The 16099-nt window shown below is 32.3% G+C and overlaps 1 protein-coding gene and 1 pseudogene across 1 annotated transcript; both read left to right on the top strand.

Annotated features, from left to right (window-relative positions):
- Positions 1 to 415: 415 nt before the first annotated feature.
- Positions 416 to 1841, top strand: LOC136201040 (F-box protein SKIP1-like). Its single transcript, XM_065991587.1, has 2 exons — positions 416 to 817; positions 986 to 1841. The coding sequence occupies exons 1-2, from the start codon at positions 459 to 461 to the stop codon at positions 1557 to 1559; spliced, it is 933 nt and encodes a 310-aa protein (XP_065847659.1). The 5' UTR covers positions 416 to 458; the 3' UTR covers positions 1560 to 1841.
- Positions 1842 to 14195: 12354 nt separating this feature from the next.
- LOC136201358 (F-box protein SKIP1-like) lies at positions 14196 to 15684 on the top strand (annotated as a pseudogene).
- Positions 15685 to 16099: the final 415 nt, after the last annotated feature.

Below are 16099 nucleotides of genomic sequence, written 5' to 3'. Positions count from 1 at the left end.
AAATTGCACCATTTTAGACGTTAGGAATAAAATTGCCCCTGGATGTATTTTTGCTCTTGGCTACAAACATTAATCTAATTTTTTTTTACATAGAGTTTTGATCCCGCTCCGTCAAATCCTGGATCCGCCACTCTAAATATATCTTAGCTTTTAGGATAACCAGAGTACAATACAAGTTGACCATGTTACTCTGTTATTTTATATATATATGTTTATGTTAAAATATAACGATTACAAGTCTAAAAAAACTTGATAAAAAGATCAAAGTGTTAATATTAACAAAAGTTAGATACCTTATAATATGTTTTTCAAAATATGGCGACTGAAGTGTTAGGTAAAGAATAAGGGACTAATGAATTATTATCCCATGAAATAAAGAAAAGCTTGCAATTGCGACTATAAAATGGGAGCTCCATTGTAGAATTATTAGACGCATGTAATAGCTAGAATGAACGGAAATGAAGAACGGTGAAACTGAAACAATGGCCGGGTCAGCAATCGGCAGCGATTGGTCTGAACTGATTCAGGAGTGCCTGATCAACATCTTCTCGAGACTCACTTTAGAGCAACGATGGCGAGGACCGATGTTAGTGTGCAAATCGTGGCTCAGTGCCTGCAAAGAGCCATCACTCAACACGGCTTTTGATCTCGACTATCGGTTCAATTCAATAAGAGAATCATCTGACTGGTGGATTCCTGATTTCGAGATGAAGATCGATTCCATGCTCCGGTCCGTCGTCGATTGGAGCGGCGCCTTTATCACGGAGATTCGCACTAGACACTGCTCCGATCACTCTGTCAATTTAGTTGCGGAAAGGTACAATCACTTGATCCAACATAAATATAAATCTTTGAATTCTGTAGATTGATTGATCCAACATAAATATAAATCTTTGATTTCTGTAGATTGATTGATCCAACATAAATATAAATCTTTGAATTCTGTAGATTTGAGGGTTAAATAACAAAATAATTGCATCTCCAGGTGCCCAAATCTTCTTGTTCTTTCAATCAGGAGCTGCCCAAATGTTACTGATGCTTCTATGTTTCAGATCGCCTTTAAATGCACAAAGCTTAGGGAAATAGACATAAGTTATTGCTATAAAATATCTCGTGAAGCTCTGGTGATGATAGGGAGGAATTGCCCTAATCTTAAAGTTCTAAAGAGAAATTTACTGAACTGGTTAGATCCTTCTCAAATTGTGGGAATTGTTCCTGATGAGTATCTGAATGCTTTCCCTCAAGATGGGGATGAAGAGGCAGCTGCAATTGCCGAATTTATGCCCAATCTGAACCGTCTTGAACTTCGATTCTCCACATTAACAAGGAAGGGGCTTTCCTCAATTTGTGAAGCATGTTTGAACATTGAGTACTTTGATCTGGCCGGATGTGCAAATTTGGCAAGTAGGGAAATTGCCAATGCTGCATCCAGTTTAAAGAATTTGAAAGATATGAAAAAGTCAAATTACTACATCCCTAGATCTGTAATGCATACTGAAAGGTATGGTCATTGGAGGCTGTTTGATGAGCGATTTCAGAATGATGTTATTCGAATTTGATAAGGTGATTGGCATTGGAGTGTTCATCCAGAAGCATCTTGTTGTTATGCTGATTAACAGACCAACTTATGGTGCCTTTATGAAGGTAATCACCATGGTTGGTTAGTACCTTTATTGTTCACATGTATGTCTTTATGCTTAATCATGTTTAGAATTGTCAATGTCATTGATCTTGTTTAAAATTATTGATGTCATTTTGATGAATAAACATACAGGTTGTCATAATCTTTGTCTAGAGTTTGTTTTTTTTGGAGTGGAATAAAAAGATCAGTATGCAAATTATGATATTATCTTTATCATGTTGATGAATAAACATACAGGTTGTCATAATCTTTGTCTAGAGTTTGTTTTCTTTTGGAGTGGAATAAAAAGATTGGTATGCAAATTATGATATTATCTGTGTCATTTTGATGAATAAACTACATGTTGTCATAATCTTTGTCTAGAGCAATGTTATCAGAACCGGACCGGACATCAAACCGGATTTATAACTGGTCACGGGGCACTTGGTCGGATCGGATGGCTCGGATTGGTCAGACCGGATGACGTAATAAATAAAATATATATATTAATCATATATAATTAATTTAAATTTATAAATATAAACAAATATTGATTTAGTTAAACTATAGTTAATTATAAATATAAACTTACAATAAATGTGCTTTCAAAAAATACTTACAACAAATTGTTGTAATTAATGAAACTATGATAATAAATTAAAAATACAAAGTAATTAATAAATGACTTTTATGGGATGAGGTCTAATAGTAATAATAATTGAATATAATAATCACTTAGTAAAGAAACGAGCCGCAGTAGTGTTCACTCTTGAGGAAAAAAAAAAGTCCCACATCGCTTGTTTGAGGAGAATGGGGTAGGTTTTGCAATTATAAATAGAGGAGTTTATGGATCAAAAGATCAATTACTGATCCACCAGGATACGGGCATTGTGCAATGAATTTTATTGATGGGCCTAGTATAATGAATTTTATTTCATTTATAAATACTTTGTTAAGTAAGTTTTAAATTTTTATTTAAAGGTTAAAGAACTGGGGTTGCACTGGTTTCCGGCCTGACCGAAGGTTTCCGGTTTAACTTCGGTTCTCGCCGGTTTTTTATAAATCAAAAAACCTGTTGTAACTCAGACTGGAAGTCTAGCCAGTTTTTGGTTCGACCGGTCGAACCGACCGGTCCAGTCCGAGTTTTATAACACTGGTCTAGAGTTTGTTTTCTTTTGGAGTGGAATAAAAAGAAGATCAGTATGCAAATTATGATATTATCTTTGTCATTTTGATGAATAAACTACAGGTTGTCATAATCTTTGTCTAGAGTTTGTTTTCTTTTTTAGAGTGGAATAAAAAGATCAGTATGTAAATTATGATATTATCTTTGTCATTTTGATGAATAAACTACAAGTTGTTATAATCTTTGTCATCTTTGTCTAGAGTTTGTCTTAATCTAGGATTTTTTGGTGTTGTGTCTTCTTTTTTTTCTTTTTTCATTGTTGCTCTAGTTTGCGTTATTACAGTAGAAGATCAAAGGAAAAGGTAAAGAGAGAGAAAAAGAGGGGATTGGGCGACATTTTGATTTTGCTGTGAGAAGGAATGGTGAAATGGGAACTTTTTTTCGAAAACACCGAGAAAAAAATGGGGCTCTTTACCTCTTTACAAATGGTTTTGTACTTTACTCTTACGATGTGTTTGTTAGAAGGGATATAGACTGTGTGATAAGGATAAAAAAACATGAGATAAGTTATCCCGTATTTGTTTGAGAGATAAAAGCTTGAGACGGATGAGGGATAAGTCTCTTATCCTTCAAATCCTATACCTAGGAGGGTGGTGGTATAAGGAGGTGGGATAAGCTCATGCGATTTTAATAGGATGGAAAAGTTCATTTTATCCCTCAAATTAATGTTATATTGTTTAAATAACGTTAAAATAGTAAAATTTATTATTTTATCTCTATCCCTATACCTATGCCATATACCAAACATTGAATAATAATTCACGACTATCATATATTATCCTTATCCCAACCATTTATCCTTATCCCTATCTCAACCTTTATCTTTATCCCTATCCCAATAGAACACCAAACATCTCGTTAATACAAAGCACCACTGATTTAGACAAACACCTAAAAACACCTTATTATGATTTGGAGAGAGAATTTTCAGTTTTTGATCAAAATTATAAAAAGAATAAAGTCCAATGGAGGTGGTGATAAGTAATTTTGAAGCGATATTTAGCAGCTCACATATTCTTTTCTTGCATTTTTATTTTGGTGGAATATCTTCATTTTCAATCTTTTCACTCAACATAATCAATTTACTGTAGACTATATTCCTTGAGTTTTTGTGGTGATTTATCTTGTCTAAACGAAGTTAGAAAATAGAAAATTATTGACTACTTTACATATAATAATTGTTAAGCGTTTAAGAAAAAGATCGTATAGACCGCTTATGCGACTGTTAGGTACTTAAAATCGAGAATCCATTCTGATTTTCTCTGTCTAAGTTTCTGAGCGTTTTTTTACCCCTAGCCGTTTTTTCCGCCTAGGGTTTTTATTATTTTTTTATTTTACTATAATTCACTTTTGAACATTGTCATATGGTTAAAATGAATTATGTTCTTTATTTTCAGATATTTTTGTGTATTTCCATTCTCTAATTGTTTCCATATGTTAGAAATATGTACGAACTAGTTTTTAATGTGCAATGTAGCTATAAGAAAACTGTAGAAAATTTATTTTGAGTTGTAAAAAATATAATTTCAATAGATGACATTATTAATAAAAATTTTTTTTAACTATATTAGATATTCATAATTATCCTATTTTATAAGCAAGGGCTTAATGTGAGAAAATAAAAAATCAGTGGCTCAATATATCTAAATAAAAGATTAGAGGTTTAATACACCAAAAAATAAAAGATCGGAGGCCTGACGATGCTTTTTGCCTTTTAAGAATATAGGACATGGTAATATTTATTTGTGATATATTACTAACGAGTGATAAAATGATGTACGTATGTATGTAGTGAGATGACAAGATTCATAACTGAAGACAGTTTGACACATTTTTTCTTAAGTTGACCTAACTTGTTAACGTTTGGGGGTAAAATCGCTCTTGGTAGCTAACCTTATGGTTAAAATTGCACTATTTTAGACGTTAGAAGTAAAATTATTTTTCACTATGCATTTGATGTTAAACTTTAATTTTAGAGGGCCCAATACATCACCAGCTCCATGAACTTGTCCAAAATAGTAGATTGACTCACTGAACCTTACAAGTGTCTCACCTGCTCCCTAAACTTGCTTATTTCTTATCACTAGCTCCCTAAACCTGTCAATAAAAGTAGATTAGCTGCCTGAACTTTGCAAATGTCTTATCAACTCCCCAAACTTGCTTATTCTATAACAATTAAATATAAAAACCATAATACTAACTCTCGATCATCATCCATTCAATATCTCAAACCTGCAACACTAACTCTTATAATAGGTTGAAATGTAGGAAAAGCAAAAAAATTACCTCTCGGATAGATCAAAATGTATTTATAGAAATTAGGTTTAATAAGTTTTTGTATTTAGTTGTTACAAAATAAGCAAGTTTAGGGAGTTTGTGAGATACTTGCAAAGTTTAGGGAACTAATGCACTTTTATGGACAAGTTTAGGGAGCTGGTGATACGAAATAAGCAAGTTTAGAGAGCTGGTGAGACACTTGCAAAGTTCAGGGAGTCAATCTACTATTTTGGACAAGTTTAGGGAGCTGGTAATGTATTAAGCCATTTTAGAGGGTGAGGAGGTCGATGTGTGTATGATATGAATACACCTTCACATTTATGTTTTGTTTTATTTATTTCTTCTTCTTCATATAGGGTGTCGTTATTTATCGCCTCCATTTGGACAATTTTATCCTTTTCATAATTTTTTTAGAGAATTCGCCTGTTTTATGCTTAGGTGGGTGAATCTCTCTCCTGACCTATGGGCAGACACGAGATTCATTCGCCTAGACATAAAAAAATATGAAAAAATCGTCAAATTTTTTGTGACGAAAAATACTTTATTTGGACACATCAACTCTCTGATCTTTTATTTTCTATCACATTAAGTCTTTTCTTGTCAAATAGGTTATTTGTGAATATCTAATACAGTTAAAAAAAGTGTTATTAATTTCATATGCATATGAAATTATATTATTTATTTATAGCTCGATATAAGGTTTTTATGGTTTTCCTATAATCACATCACACATATTAAAAACTGTTTGTAATAGTTAAAAACAAAAATTTCTAACACATATGAAATGAGTACATCCTAATCCATTTTTATATTAAAAACTAATTTTTATGGTCATCGGGGGTTTAATGTGATAAAAATAAAACGATTAGGATTTTAATGTGTCTAAATAAAAGACCAGATATCTCAAGATGCTTTTTGCCTTTTAAAAATATTGGAGGACATGGTAATATTTGTTTGTGATCTACTATTGACAAGTAATAAAATGATGTACGTATATAGCGAAGATGACAAGATTTATAATCTAGAAGACACATTTTGATAAATTATTTCTTAAATTGACCTAATTTGTTAATATTACGGGGTAAAATCGCTTTTGATAGCCAATGTTATTAGTCAAATTGCACAATTTTAGACATTAATAGTAAAATTACTATTGACCATCAATGTTAGCGATATTTTTATGAATTATCCCTAAAACTTGATTTTTTAAGATCAAAATTAACATCAAAATCATTCAATATTGCATTTGATGTTAAACTTTAATTTTAGAGGGTAGGGAGGTTGATGTGTTTATGTTTTGTTTTATGGGTTAAGGTGCAAAAATACACTTAACGTTTTGGGTCAGGAGCAATTTTACCTCTAACGTCTAAAATGATGCAATTTTATCTCTAACATTTGTAGCCAAGAGCAATTTTACCCCTAACATTGATAATTTGGGTCAATTTCAAACACTATTATTTTTTTGATTAAAGATTGGTTAGCGAGTAAGGGTAAGCGGCGAACATCCCAGCTATACTGGCACCCCCACCACAGACCCAAAAAAGCCCAAACCAAATTTATTAAAATAATAATAAAATGTCATAAAAAAGAATAAAGAATAAAATGAAGCCAAAGAATTTAGGAAAGACGATAAACGCAGCGTCCTACACGATCATGAAAAAAGACCGAACCATAAAAATTTGGGACAACATCCCACCAAGTCGATGCTGTTGCCGTCCGCCCATAATTTGCAAGCGAGTCGCAACATGATTTCCTTCACGAAAAATATGAGAAACCACAAAAGCCACAAAACAATCTGATTTAAACAATTGAACCACTTTTGTCTAAGCAACCAAAGAACCGAACAAGATTTAGATTTGAACATCTGCATAACATACATTGAGTCGCTTTCAAGCCAAATTTTCTGCCAACCTTTGCTGATAGCCATGTCAATGGCGTAAACAGCATCAGATAGTTCAGCAATATAAGCAAAGGAACTTCCAATCGAAAAGGCAAATGCACAAAGGCACATGCCAGTATGTGAGCGATAAATACCTATGCAACCCGCAGGACCAGGAGCACCCATGATAGATGCATCAGTATTGATCTTAATCCAATCCCTCGGAGGTGGTTGCCAAAAAATCGGAGTAATGCGTGAAGCCTTAGCAAGATGCTTTTCAATCTCGAGCTCACCTATGATTTGAAGTTTAACTAGCGAATTCCAAACGGAGCCCCATCGAGTGTGAGTAGATTCATGAATAACTCCCCAAATCCGTCTTAGCGTGATCGAAGTATCAGCCATCTCATCCTAAAAAATGGACCTATTACCAGCAAGCTATAGAGCCCAAATCGTATTAACAATTACTGCCGCCCACAAATCAGCGATTTGAGTACTGAAATGTTGAATAATAGCATGATCAACCAGAATCCTAAGAGTCGAGTCCGTGTTAATTCGTCTTCCAAACAATGAGCTAACACATATGCCAAATAAATTTGGAAAACCGACAGGAGACAAAAAGATGGTCTGACGTTTCAGTATCTAACGAGCACAAACTACAACAAGAAGCAACTTGACAGCCGCGCAACTGAAACTGATCATGTGTCGGTAAATACCCAAGATAAGCTCGCCATCCAATAAGTGAGTGTGTAGGAGGAACACTCCGACACCGTAAAAAACGACTCCAAGGCTGTTGAGTAGGAGGAGATCTAAGCCAAGCGTACATGAGCTTTACAGTTAGAACCCCACTCGCAGCAGGCTTCCAAACACATATATCAATATCGTCCCTTCCCCGCCTAATATTCCGCAATCTATTCTCCACATCGCAGGTAACATGGGTAGATTATGCCAATTATTACCATCCAAATAATCCTTCACCAAATCAAAACAAAAGCGTCGTTGACTAGCAGATAGGCCAACCTGTGCAGCCACTGAAGGACACATCCAAGCCCTATTCCAAAAATTAAGTTCAGAGCGCTGACCAATCCACCAAAAACAGTGATGCTAAACTTCAGAATAAATGGATTTTATCGAGCCCCAAATAGAAGAATTCATGATATAATGTCGTGACTATCCCGCTTTATTGAGAAAACGAGTTCTGAGTAAGTTAAAGCAGAGAGACTTTTCCTGAACAAGACCCCAAGCCATCTTTTCATTCAGCGCCTTGTTTAGAATAGTCAGATTCTTGATTCCAAGACCTCCATCCTTGAAGTTTTGACAACAAATTTTCCAAGGGACAGTGACAAGCTTTTTGCAATTAATGGACCCATACCAAATAAAATTCCTCATATATAAAACATATATATTTTTGTTCCTTATTTTGCACCAATTGCATATCAATTCATTCTAAAAAATGGATTTCATGTTTTTGTAATTTAATAATAGAATTAGAGATTAATATTTATAAATTCGGTGAATTTTTTGTTTTTTTGTCTAATTCGTACGAAAGACAGTATATTTTTTTCACATCTCAACACATGTTTGTGATTTGTTACTGATAAAATGACGCACGTGTGAAGTCTAGATGGCAAGATTCATGACCGAGAAGACAGTTTGATGAATCAAATTGACATAATTTATCAATGTTAGGGGTAAAATTGCTCCTGGCTTCCAATATTAGGGGTAAATTGCACCATTTTAGACGTTAGGGGTAAAATTGCTCCTGATCCAAAATGTTAGGGGTTTCTTCTTCATCCTTCCATTTTATCATTTTTTACCACTCCTTCTGCAAGACAATAGCTATATAATTTTGACTAATTTAACTTTTTGAATCAAACAAATTGATTTAAAGTAATTTTCTTGGAGGAAGTAGGTTTGGATTAGGGGTGTTACCGAGACCAATCAAGACTGGTTTGGCTTGAGAATTGGCAAAGTTGGGTTCGGGTCAAGATCGATTCGGCACGAGAATTGCTAAGGTTGGGTTGGGGTTGAGCTTGACTTGGTTCGAGAATTGACAAGGTTGGGTTTGGGTCAAGACTGACTCGTCTTGAGAATTACCAAGGTTGGGGTTGGGTCGAGCTTGACTTGGCTTGAGAATTCGCAAGGTAAGGTTTGGGTCAAGACTGACTCGGTTCGAGAGTTGCCAAGGTTGGGTCAAGGCCAATAGAGATGGGGCATGTAAAGGAAACTCGGGACCTGCTTCAGCTGGAGGTTTAATCCCGGATGCAATAGGGTCATGGCTAGGGGGTTTTGGAGTTAACATTGGGTTTTGTACTGTCACTTTAGTTGAAATATGCGGTATCTATTATGGTCTTTGTCTAGATTGGGGTAAGAGATTCCGCAAGGTGGTTGTGGAGCTTGATTCAAAGGTTCTATTGCAGTTTCTGACTGGTGTGATCCATCACCCCTATTCATAGTTGATTACCTCATGCCAGGATCTCCGAAAGAGAGACTGGACTGCTATCTTTGTGCATGTTTAGAAGGCAATCGTGATGCTGACTGCTTGACGAACTTCGCAAATTCTTATCCCTTAGGTCATTATAAATTTAATGTGCTTCCTGCACGCCTTCAGGAAATTGTCTCTCCTGGTTCGAGAGGGTTAATGTTTATCAGATTTGTTAGGGTGTAATTGAGTCTTCCTTGTTTACCAAAAAAAAAAATCTACATATTTTTATGGGATTAAACCTCTATTTCGACTTTGTAGTATCCAAAATTTTATCATTTGGCCACTGTAATATTATTTAATACTAACATTTACCTCCTAAAGTATTCTCATAGATGCCATTAACCTATTTTAGATGGAAAACTAACAAATTTGTTAATTTTTTGGATACATGATATTATTTTTGATACGTGACATGTAAATATAATAATTTTAATATTTTTTAGAGTAAATAATTTATTAGTCCCCTATATTTTACCTAACACACTGTTTAGTCTCTCTATTTTAAAAAAACACATTACAAGATCCCTAGCTTTTGTCAATATTAACCCTTTGGTCATTCTGTATATTTTATTTTAGATTTTTAACCGTTATATTTGACATAAACAGACAGACATAACATAACAGAGTAACATGGTCATTTTGTATCTACTATGGCTATCCTAAAAGTTAAGATATGTTCGGTTAAAAATCGAAAAAAACTAGACAGAAGGACTAAATGGTTAATATTGACAAAAGATAGAGATCTTATAATGTGTTTTTCAAAATAGGGGGACTAAACAATGTGTTGGGTAAAAAATTGGGAACTAATAAATTATTTACCCTATTTTTTATATGTAGATTTAAGCGAAAAATACAAAAATAAACCTTGTGGTTACACCTGTTTTTGAACAACACCCATATGGTTTAAAAGTTTGCAAAATGGTACCATGTACTTCTTCCGTTAGCAAACTAACGGTGTTGAAGTACGATATATTCAGCCATTTGAGAGCACAATTGGGAATCACAGAAAATTAAGTTAAATGGAGCATGTTAAAATATTAAACTAAAATTAAACTTAATTTTGAATAAAGAATAATAAAAAAAGAATGGGCAAGTTCACGTGAAGATAAGGAAGAAGTCTTCCTTCAAATGCATAAGTCAAATGCATTTATTTTGTTGAAGAAAATAAAGATTAATGTATGGTAGGTGGTATAGATTTGTATGTGTGGTGTTTAATTTGACAAGTATGTGGTTTAAAATTAATTCAAATGCTTTTAGTTATATATATATATATATATATATATATATATATATATATATGAGAGGGCTCCTGTGAAAACCTTTTTTTAAGTGAGGACACTTCCTTATGGTGAGAACACTCAAAACTACGTCGTTTTGAGCAGGAAAAATTTTAAAAAATGCTGCTACAAGTGGGGTTCAAACCATGGCTTCTTCAATTACACTCCATATTACTTACCACTGAGTCAATTGCTTTTCTTGTATAGTATGTCGCGCGCTGCTTAATATACCAGTGCTCTTTTAGCTTCTATTGTTTAATATTTGATGCATTCACTTATTAATATCGATTAAATGCGCATAATAATTAATTATTAATAGAAAAAATATAAATGTGCATAATAATGAATTATTAATAGAAAAAATCCAAGAACATGTTCAAATTTCTTATTTATTTAATTCCTCTATATTTTTGTAATTTATGTTTAAAATATTAAGGACGATGTTCTAAATATTGTTACATATGTTCTAACCTTTATAATTTGTGTTCTAAAAATTAAGATAATGTTTTAAAAAAATAGTAAATATATGGACCATTTTTTTTTGTTAAAAAAAACTCACATTCTAAATAACATAACGTATGTTCTAAAATTTATAGTTTGTGTTTCAAAAATTAAATATATATATATTTTTTTAAAATCAGTAGATATCTAGATCGTTTTTTTCATTTGTTCTATAATATAATTTGTAACTCATGTTCGAAAAAGCATAACACATGTTCTAAAAAATATAACGTATGTTCTAAACAATATGTCGTACGTTCTAAACTTCATAGTTCATGTTTTAAAAGTTAAAATATATGTTCTAACGTATGTTTTAAAAAATATATAGTTTGTGTTCCAAAAATTAAGTATAATATTCTAAAAAAATCAGTAGATATCTGGATCGTTTTTTCATTTGTTCTATAATATAATTTATAACTCATGTTCGAAAAAACATAACGCATGTTCTAAAAAACATAATGTATGTTCTAAAAAATATGTCGTACGTTCTAAACTTCATAGTTCGTGTTTTAAAAGTTAAAATATATGTTCTAACATCTGTTTTAAAAAATATATTTTCTTATAATAACATAAATTATAAAAATATAAAAGAATTAAATAAATAAGAAATTGGAGCATGTTCTTGGATTTTTTTCTATTAATAATTCATTATTATGCACATTTCTTTTTTTTCTATTAATAATTCATTATTATGCATATTTTTTTCTATTAATAATCCATTATTATGCATATTTAATTGGTATTAATAAGTACATGCGTCCAATATTAAACAATAGAAGCTACTAGCACAATGGTATATTAAGCAGCACGTGATATAATGCACAAGAGAAGCAATTATCTCAGTGGTAAGTAGGGTGGAGTGTAGATGAGGAGTGGGAGGGATCAAGTGAGAACCTCCTCTTAGATGAGGACACTTTGTTAGGTGAGAACACTCAAAACTACGTCGTTTTGAGTATAAAAATTAATTAAAATCAATAAAAAAACACTCACTGCTACTTGTGGGATTCGAACTTGAGCTCTCATATCAACACTCCACCCTACTTACCACTAAGACAATTACTTCTCTTATTTATTATATCATGTGCGCTGCTTAATATAACATTGTACTAGTAGTTTCTATTGTTTAATATCGATTAAATATGCATAATAATGAATTATTAATAGAAAAAAAATGTGCATAATAATGAATTATTAATAGAATGAAAAATGAGAAAAACAAAAAACACGAAAAACTTGAAAAAAATGCAATAAAAAAGATGAAAAACAAAAAAAATCGTGATGGAAATATTTCATCACGTTTTTCGAGTTTTTCGTATTTTCAAGTTTTAACGTTTTTTTCATTTTAATGTTTTCTAGTTTTTTTTTGTTTTATCGTTTAATAAGAATTGTGCATAATAAGTATTAATAACAAAATTCAAGAGTTAGTCGTAATGAGGATTCATGTCTATTATTTATATAATGCTCATTACATAAATTTGTGAAGAAAACTTCAGTGATGTATTTGTGATTCTAAAATCTAAGAACATGCTCTAATTTCTTATTTATCTAATTCATTTATATTTTTGTAATTTATGTTATATAAAAAAATATATTTTTTAAAAGATACGTTAGAACATATATTTTAACTTTTAAAACACGAACTATGAAGTTTAGAACGTACGACATATTTTTTAGAACATACGATATGTTTTTTAGAACATGTGTTATGTTTTTTTCGAACATGAGTTATAAATTATATTATAGAACAAATGAAAAAACGATCCAGATATCTACTGATTTTTTTAGAACATTATACTTAATTTTTGGAACACAAACTATATATTTTTTTTAAAAAACGTTAGAACATATATTTTAACTTTTAAAACACGAACTATGAAGTTTAGAACATACGACATATTTTTTAGAACATAAGTTATGTTTTTTAGAACATGTGTTATGTTTTTTCGAACATGAGTTATAAATTATATTATAGAACAAATGAAAAAACGATCGAGATATCTACTGATTTTTTTATAACATTATACTTAATTTTTGGAACACAAAATATAAACTTTAGAACATACGTTATGTTTTTTAGAACATACATTATGTTATTTAGAATATGAGTTATAAATTATATTATAGAACAAATGCAAAAATGGTCCATATATTTACTGTTTTTTTAAAACATTATGGAGTGTAAAATTAATCCAATGGTGAAAACACACAAAGTAAGGCTTACATTGTCAAAAACAAAGTAAGCATAGCCTTTACCATGTAACAATATTTAGAACATCGTCCTTAACATTTTAAAATATAAATTACAAAAATATAGAGGAATTAAATAAATAAGAAATTAGAGCATGTTCTTGGATTTTTTTTCAATTAATAATTCATTATTATGCATATTTCTTTTTTTTTCCTATTAATAATTTATTATTATGCATATTTAATCGATATTAATAAGTGCATGTATCAAATATTAAACAATAGCAGCTAAAAGGGCAATGATATATTAAGCAGCGCGCGGCATAATATACAAGAAAAGCAATTGGCTCAGTGGTAAGCAGTGTGGAGTGTAGTTGAAGAGTCCAAGGTTTGAACCCTCCTATAAGCAGCATCGATTTTTTAAAATTTTCCTACTCAAAACTACATAGTTTTGAGTGTTCTCACCATAAGGAAGTGTCCTCACCTAAAAAAGGGTTCTCACAAGCCATATATATATATATATAAGAGTCTTCCTTTGTATCAAGTTGGATGAAAAAGAATAAAAATTGAGTGAAAATGTGCTTTGTGTCATTCTTCAATCTTTAAATTATAAGTTCTCCAAATTATAATTTTAGTTCCTCTAATTTCAACACTTTAAAGAGTTCTTTCTATTTTATTTTATAAAGGTTTGTGCTCTACTCGTGGAAGAGTACTTTAGTGGATTAAAACTCAGACGAAAGTATTTTGAGGACTGACGGTAGGCTAAAGACCGAACCAGTATAAATCTGCTGAGTAACGATTTTTCAACTCTGCTTTTACTTTAGTTCATTATTTCAGCTCTATGTATTTTTTATGTTTGATTGTTAGTTTAGAGACCCTAACAAGAAAAGATATCGGTATAGAGTACAAAAACAATCTGTGACATTCAAATCTTGAAATCGTCATAGCTAGAATGAACGAATGAAGAACGATGAAACTGAAACTGAAACTGAAACAATGACCGAGTCAGGAATCGGCAGTGATTGGTCTGAACTGATTCACGAGTGCCTGGTCAACATCTTCTCGAGACTCACTTTAGAGCAGCGATGGCGAGGACCGATGTTGGTGTGCAAATCGTGGCTCAGTGCCTGCAAAGAGGCATCAGTCAACTCGGCTTTCGATCTCGACTATCGGTTCAATTCAATAACAGAATCATCTCGCTGGTGGATTCCTGATTTCGAGATGAAGATCGATTTCATGCTCCGGTCCGTCATCGATTGGAGCGACACCTCTCTCACTGAGATTCGCACTAGACACTGCTCCGATCGCTCTGTCAATTTCATTGCGGAAAGGTACAATCACTTGATCCAACATAAATATAAATCTTTGGATTCTATAGATTTATGAGGGTTAAATAACAAAATAATTGCATCTCCAAGTGCCCAAATCTTCTTGTTCTTTCAATCAGGAGCTGCCCAAATGTTACTGATGCATCTATGTTTCAGACCGCCTTTAAATGTATAAAGCTAAGGGAAATAGACATAAGTTATTGCTATGAAATATCTCGTGAATCTCTGGTGATGATAGGGAGGAATTGCCCTAATCTTAAAGTTCTAAAGAGAAATTTCCTGAACTAGTTAGATCCTTCTCAACTTGTGGGAATTGTTCCTGATGAGTATCTGAATGCTTGCCCTCAAGATGGGGATGAAGAGGTAGCTGCAATTGCGGAATTTATGCCCAATCTGAACTGTCTTGAACTTCGATTCTCCACATTAACAGGGAAAGGGCTTTTCTCAATTTGTGAACCATGTTTGAACATTGAGTACTTTGATCTGTCTGGATGTGCAAATTTGGCAAGTAGGGAAATTGCCAATGCTGCATCCAGTTTGAAGAATTTGAAAGAGATGAAAAAGTCAAATTACTACATCCCTAGATCAGTAATGCATACTGAAAGGTATGGTCATTGGATGCTGTTTGATGAGCGATTTTAGAATGATGTTATTCGAATTTGATCAGGTGATTGGCATTAGAGTGTTCATCGAAAAGCATCTTATTGTTATGCTGATTAATAGACCAACTTATGGTGCCTTTATGAAGGTAATCACCATGGTTGGTTAGTACCCTTATTGTTTACATGTATGTTTTTATGCTTAATCATGTTTAGAATTGCCAATGTCATTGATCTTCTTTAAAATTGTTGATGTCATTTTGATGAATAAACTACAGGTTGTCATAATCTTTGTCTAGAGTTTTTTTTTTGAGCGGAATAAAAAGATCAGTATGCAAATTATGATATTATCTTTGTCATTTTGATGAATAAACTACAGGTTGTCATAATCTTTGTCTAGAGTTTGTTTAATCTAGGACTTTTTGGTGTTATGTCTTCTTTTTTTCTGTTTTCATTGTTGTTTTAGTTTGCGTTATTACATTAGAATATCAAAGGAAATGGAAAAGATAGAGAAAAAGAGGGGATTGGGCGACATTTTGATTTTGCTGTGAGAAGGAATGGTGAAAGGGGAAATTTTTTTTTTTGAATAAAAATAGGGAGAGTGGCTTGAGCCGAAGACGGACATCCCAACTAGGTCGGCACCCCCGCCAAAGGTCAAGACAGAAACCCGAATAATATAAATAAAGAATAAAAGAATTACAACCTAAAGAGAGAGTTATCTAAAGCGTAAATGAGCTAGATTACAAATGTCATAAAAAATGT

Source organism: Euphorbia lathyris, chromosome 7, assembly GCF_963576675.1.
Source record: "Euphorbia lathyris chromosome 7, ddEupLath1.1, whole genome shotgun sequence".
NCBI lineage: Eukaryota > Viridiplantae > Streptophyta > Magnoliopsida > Malpighiales > Euphorbiaceae > Euphorbia > Euphorbia lathyris.
This window is presented reverse-complemented; position numbering and strand designations above follow the sequence as displayed.